The 5,955-nt window shown below is 36.6% G+C and overlaps 1 protein-coding gene across 6 annotated transcripts in view; it reads right to left on the bottom strand.

The window, feature by feature from the left end:
• The window catches only part of ROCK2 (Rho-associated, coiled-coil containing protein kinase 2), an 11,355-nt gene that overhangs the window by 4,104 nt on the left and 1,296 nt on the right, over positions 1 to 5,955 (bottom strand). For 2 of the 6 annotated variants that reach the window (XM_026819125.1, XM_026819123.1), the window contains 10 exons: positions 5,552 to 5,877; positions 5,245 to 5,405; positions 4,835 to 5,173; positions 3,610 to 4,743; positions 3,239 to 3,539; positions 2,611 to 3,026; positions 1,884 to 2,525; positions 1,395 to 1,805; positions 1,102 to 1,318; positions 782 to 1,004 (listed from right to left, as the gene is read on the bottom strand). In XM_026819125.1, coding sequence (XP_026674926.1) covers positions 782 to 1,004; positions 1,102 to 1,318; positions 1,395 to 1,805; positions 1,884 to 2,525; positions 2,611 to 3,026; positions 3,239 to 3,539; positions 3,610 to 4,743; positions 4,835 to 5,173; positions 5,245 to 5,405; positions 5,552 to 5,732 — 4,025 coding nt within the window. In that variant the 5' untranslated portion in view covers positions 5,733 to 5,877. Of the gene's footprint in view, positions 1 to 698; positions 1,005 to 1,101; positions 1,319 to 1,394; positions 1,806 to 1,883; positions 2,526 to 2,610; positions 3,027 to 3,238; positions 3,540 to 3,609; positions 4,744 to 4,834; positions 5,174 to 5,244; positions 5,406 to 5,551; positions 5,878 to 5,955 lie in introns of those variants that run through there. The other 4 variants (XM_026819124.1, XR_001916942.2, XM_018035901.2 and 1 more) reach the window with 4 other exon arrangements.

The following is a 5,955-nucleotide window of genomic DNA, read 5'->3' as shown; positions in this document are numbered from 1 at the left end:
ATTCAAAGTAAATCGCATTTCTGTAAAATTTAATATTTGTCGTGCATAATATAAATTAGGTAAAACATATTCTCTCACTTTACATATCGTACTTTATTTTCATGCAATTTTTTAGATAAATATTTATATCAATTTTTATTTCCAATCTTTTCTATTATGAGAAAGAAAAGAAGATACTATACACTTAAACATTTTCAAAAACCAGTAAGAAACATATTTCATTTAAAATAAAGCAAAATCTCACTTCTATTTATTGAAGTAGAATGAAAAAGTAATGCGGAAAATAATTGAAGAAGCGCATTGCACTCGAATGAAATAGAATAGATCGACGATTGCTACATTTAGATTTTAAACATTAAAATTATTCATTCCGATGATTGCTATCATAAGAAAAAGAAAATGTTATTTAAACTAACTTTTAAAATCTTCGAAACATTTAACTAAGAAATACACACACAGACGCACGTCGTGCAAGTGTATTTAAATTATTTTTATATGCTTCCACACAAGCACGAAATATGAGTGCAAGACTAGCTACCACATAATGAATAATGATACTTCACGCACATTTTCCGACTCGATAAACGGAAGGATGCACTTACGGAAAACTGTTTCGTGTTGTTACGTTGTGATATTCATTGGAAAACCTATTGTCAGTTTTAGTGTAAAGAGTGCAAGAAAAATCAAACGACTCTAACCTCGCTACACCCAATCATGCGATGCCACAATACAAGAGAACTACTTAAGTCTCCGGTTACGTTGAGTCGCACGGCTACGCTACCTTGGCGAGACACGTTGTCCCGTGCCGTCAACGTGCGAGTTTGCTTTGTAACCACATTTTTGTACACGTCTGGATAATCTCGCGACCCAATATTTCTGCTCGTCAGGACTACCAGCCAGGATTAATAACTCGCGGGCACTGTTTGGATCATAATGCAATTTACACGGTGCTATGGCATCCTCTTTCTTGTCTAAGTGCTCCTTGTGCACTTTTATATGACACCCTGTGTAAAAGAACATGATAGCAAATTGGTTTTCATGCTTTATTACAACAGAATAAATAGACATAGTAATGTTGTATTCTTATCACTTCATACTTACTTCGACACTCAAGAGCTGGCGGTGGTCGAAACATGTGCCACAATTGCTTCGAGCACACTTCGCAAGTGGTCGGCATGTGATACGATATTGGTACAAATTCATGGCCTTTTAATGATTGCGTGCCCGGCCTATCCGTAAGTTGTGGCAGTTCTACTCCAGGCAATGTGTTTCCTTCATCACCAGGACGTCTAGCTTCGCCTTCACCAGCGTATAATAACTGAAATCGGGGATAGAAGGCAATATAAATATTAATTTAATACGTCGTGCATAAGCTATTAGCTAATATTATTTACCTGGAAAATTCTCGGAATATCTTTGGCATCGGCTCGGATGACATCACCCTGAGTAACTGATCTGACGTGGAAGACTTTATTTAGATCCAATATTAGAACCGGATCGGCATTTATTTTATCGTTCTCGCTATTGTAAAATATTATTTTCTTCGAAGAGACAACGACATATTGTTTCTTCCACCCGTGCCTTTTAATATTCTGTTTATTTGGCACATGTAACCAACCTTCCAATCGCAGCGTACCATGTTCCGACAAAACGGAATCCTCTCCATCATTTTCCACGGACGAAACACTAGCGGTTTCCGAATTGAGAGACGCTATTTTCATCTGTAACGTTTCTATTTCGGAGTCTTTCGAATCAAGTTCCATTTGTAGCCTTAATTTCGATTGGTTTTCTTCTACCAACTGCGCCTATAAAAATATATATAACGTTGAGAATACCATAGTACACGATCTATTGGAATGTACGATATGCAGTGTTTTATTTACTTGTAAATCTTGTAAGTCTTTTTGCCATTTAGCTGCCAGCTGTCCGTATTTCTCTCTTTCTTGAGTTAGTTCCTGTTGTAATCGTCTGCAATCTTTCTCCTTCTTCCTTAAATCTGCTGCAGAAGCTTTGTTCTTAGATTTGCCGCTCGAAGATAAGTCTTTCCTATTCATAATCTCTGCTAATTTATTAACTGCCTGTTGTTTCAATAATTGTTCAGTTTTCAATTTACTACTGAGTTTTTCGATTTCTTCGGCATTTGATTGCGCCTTCGATAGTTGGTCTTGCAATTCTTTGTACCGTTTATTTAAATCATCTTTTTCTTTAAGATATTGATCAATGGTTTTCTTGAGTTCACCTTCACTATCCTTCAGTCGATTTATGATCTGTTCTTTTGCATTCACTTCTTGATGATGTTTGGCAACTCCATCTTTGTACTCTAATTCTTTCATCGTCCGTTCTTTTTCAAGATCTGCCACTGTTTCTTCAGCTATTGATCTCGCTAAAGCTTCACTATCGCCTCTTGCTAATGACAACTGTAATTGATGTACCAAAGAAGTACGTTCTTCCTCTAACTCTTGCTGTAATCGTATCTTCTCATCGAGTTCTTCCCGAAGTTCCTGTGTCTGCGTTTTGTAAAGAGTCTGAAAACAAAAATAAAAATTGTCAACATATACATCTGTAGAAACTTTTTCAATAACAATAAACTTTAAGTATAAATTTATGTACCGAAAAGTAAGCTTCCGCTTCTAATTGTTCTTGCAGTTCTTTAGTTTGTAATTGATCTGCATTCCTCTGAGTCTTTAAGTGATGCAATTCCTCTTCTATTTGCTGTTTTGCTTCTCTCAGATGGGCTACTTCACCTAACAACTGCTGTTCCCTTGCACGCAATCGTCCTGCCTCCGATGACAACTGTGCCAAATCAGTCTGCAGTACGTTTCTCTTCTGCTGTTCTTGTTCAACTTGACCCTGTAGCACTTTTACCTTTTCCACCTCTTGTCTGTGTTCGCCCTCTAATTTCTGTAATCGCTGCTGGATCTGCCGATAATCCACAGAAAGCATGGAAGTTTGCCTCTCCTTCTCTTGTGCAAGCAATTCAGCACGTTGTCGTCCACTCTTCTCTTCGTTCAATTTTGCTTGTAGTGCTGTTGATATTACATTAACATTATGTAAATATAATTGAAGACAAATTTACAAACGAGAATGCAATTTTACATATATACATACATAAACAGATATACCATCGAGAGTAAGCATTCCAAAATTTTAAAAATTATAATGAGCAATATAATTGATTGACGATATATTAGAATAATAGTTAGATTGATAATACGTACATGAGTGCAATGCGACTTACCTTTAACAACTTCCACATTGGCTTCTTCTTTGGATAACATACGTGAACGTTCAGTTTCTTGATGAGCCACAACCTCTTGATTGTATCTAGCTTGCGCGGCTTTTAACTCTAAAGATAAGCTTGCTGCTTCTTTTTCCAATGCTGAAATTCTTTCAGTCAATTGTCTGTTATCCATAATTGCTTTCTCCTCTTTTTCTCGACTATGTTCGAGTTCGAGATGAAGAGCAGAAAGACGACTTTCTAATTCGGCGGTTAAGGATGACGCTTGTGATCGAGAGCTACGTTCTTTTGATAATTGCCCCTATAAATATATGAGTCATTTAAACTAAATGTTTCTCTTTATTCTTGTCTTTTTTTATACAGGTACTTACTTGCAGCATTGCCACTTCTTGTTGTAAGCTGTCTCGTTGAGCTTGTAATTGTGCTCTCGCCACTTGCAATTCGTTTGCCATTTGTTCTGCAGCTTGACGAGCAACAGTAACTTCCGTAGCTTGTTTCCGTAACCTTGTTACTGTTTCTGTTTCTCTTTCCAATTTTGATTGCATTTCCTTGATTTGTTTCTCTAGAGTCGAAACACGCTCAGATGTTTGTTGAGAGTTGCTCGCATCGCGTGCCCTTTTTGTCTGCTCTTCGTCGAACTTCTTTTTTAATTCTACAAATAACGATTCTGCTTTTCTACGCGTTTCCGTCTCATGCTCTATTCTACGTTGTGCCTCCTTGTAATTATGTCTTAACAAAGTTAGTTCCTTGTCCGCTCTTCCTATCTCTTCACGTAATTCAGATTCCCGGCGTGCCATGACTTCTAATTGCGTTGTTAAAGCTTTCTGTCTCGATTCCAAATTTTCTACTTGTCTCTTTTCTTTGTCCAATAAATTTTCTAATTGAGAAATTTTAATATCGTCGCTTGTACCATTATTGATATGATTCTCTAACCCGTCTACTGATTCTTTGCCACTTGAAGCCATTAATTGATAATCTCCCGAATATGTAAAACCAATAAAAGGTAAATGATTTCCAGAGAATGCTTTTGGTACAGGGAAACATTCCTCAGGTCCATCCTCTTTATCGACATCATCGAAATTCCTAGTATCATCATCGCCAGAAAGTTCTGGTACCACAGGAGGAACGCATTCCCGTAAATTTTCGAAAGTCCATTGATCATTTTTAAAGAATAGATGATTTTTTATTTCTTCTACGCCGTTTCTTCCCAACCGTTTAGTTCTATCCGTAAGAAAACCACAAATCAAATTTTTGGCAGACTGAGAAATATCAGCTTCTTGTGGAAAGTGTAGTGAATTTCTAAAATCCATAATCTTTGAGTACGTTCCAACTAACGAGTCTGCATAAAAGGGAGTGTCGCCGACAAGCATCTCATATAAAAACACGCCGACTGACCACCAGTCACATTCTCTTCCATATACCCCTTCACCACCCTGAGATTGAAGTACCTCTGGTGATATATAATCAGGAGTACCCACTGCAGTATCAGATCGAACAAGGCCATCCTAAAAAAAACGAAGTACACATGTGTCAGTTAAATATCTCTTTTCATGCAACATTACTTTAACATAAAATTAATGAATAAAATATACATACAACATCCATCCTCATACAAGTACCGAAATCTGCAAGTTTCAAGTGACCATGCTTATCAAGTAACATATTATCTGGCTTTACATCTCTGTGAACAAATCCCATGTAGTGTATCGCATCCAATGCAAGCACCACTTCCGCGCAATAAAATTTTGCCCATTTTTCTGGCACATCATAGTTCGACATTAAGTTTACTAAGTCACCGCCAGGCATATAATCCATTACCATATAAAGATATTTTTGATCTTGAAATGCAAAATGGAGTTGAACTATCCATTGAGAATTGGCATGTGCCATTATATCACGCTCTTCCCAAAAAAAAGCTGAGTCTGATCGTTTGATCTGTAAAATATGCAACAGTGAAATGTGCAACAACATCTGACACAACCAGTTGCAATATATACGTTTCTTACCATTTCAAATTTACTGAGTAATTTCATAGCATATACTTTCTGTGTCGATTTATGCCGGACTAATTGTACTTCCCCAAATGCCCCGCGACCTATCACTTTTATCAGAGTGAAGTCATCTGTACGCATTCGCATTTTACAAATATCTTGAGCCACCGAGTCATCTAAAGATGCAAACAACTCTTATTATTCTTTCCAAAATTATATAAATCATCATATCAAAATGCAAAATAATATCACGCAATACCATGACATATATCTTTCTTTAAAAACCATAATTTAATCACAGTAAAAAAAAATGAATACTTACATCTATTCATATATGCTTCTATATTTTTCATACGTTTTACGCTGGGATGATCACAATCTGCCACCAGGGCTTGGACTGTGTCTAATAAGCAATCGATGTTTGTAATGCTTCTTGGATCTTTTATACGATCCTCCAGCACCCTCAGGCGCCTGCGCCTGTCCTCATCTCTCACTGCATCCATTTCTTCTACTAGAAGCTAAGGTAAATTTCTTTCAAAAATGTTATATTCCTTTTGATGCATCAAAAACAATGCAAAATGAAAGGCTACATGTAATATGAGCACAATTTATGCACTGTTGCAATACTGGATGGGCAGTCCATGTTTTCTGAAATAATAAAACAATATTAACGTAATTCTCTATTAACAAATTTTATTACATACATATGTAGCTATATTAAACTAT

This window comes from Ceratina calcarata, unplaced genomic scaffold (assembly GCF_001652005.2).
Source record: "Ceratina calcarata isolate Rehan_Ccalc_2016 unplaced genomic scaffold, ASM165200v1 scaffold93.2, whole genome shotgun sequence".
NCBI classification, from domain to species: domain Eukaryota; kingdom Metazoa; phylum Arthropoda; class Insecta; order Hymenoptera; family Apidae; genus Ceratina; species Ceratina calcarata.
This window is presented reverse-complemented; position numbering and strand designations above follow the sequence as displayed.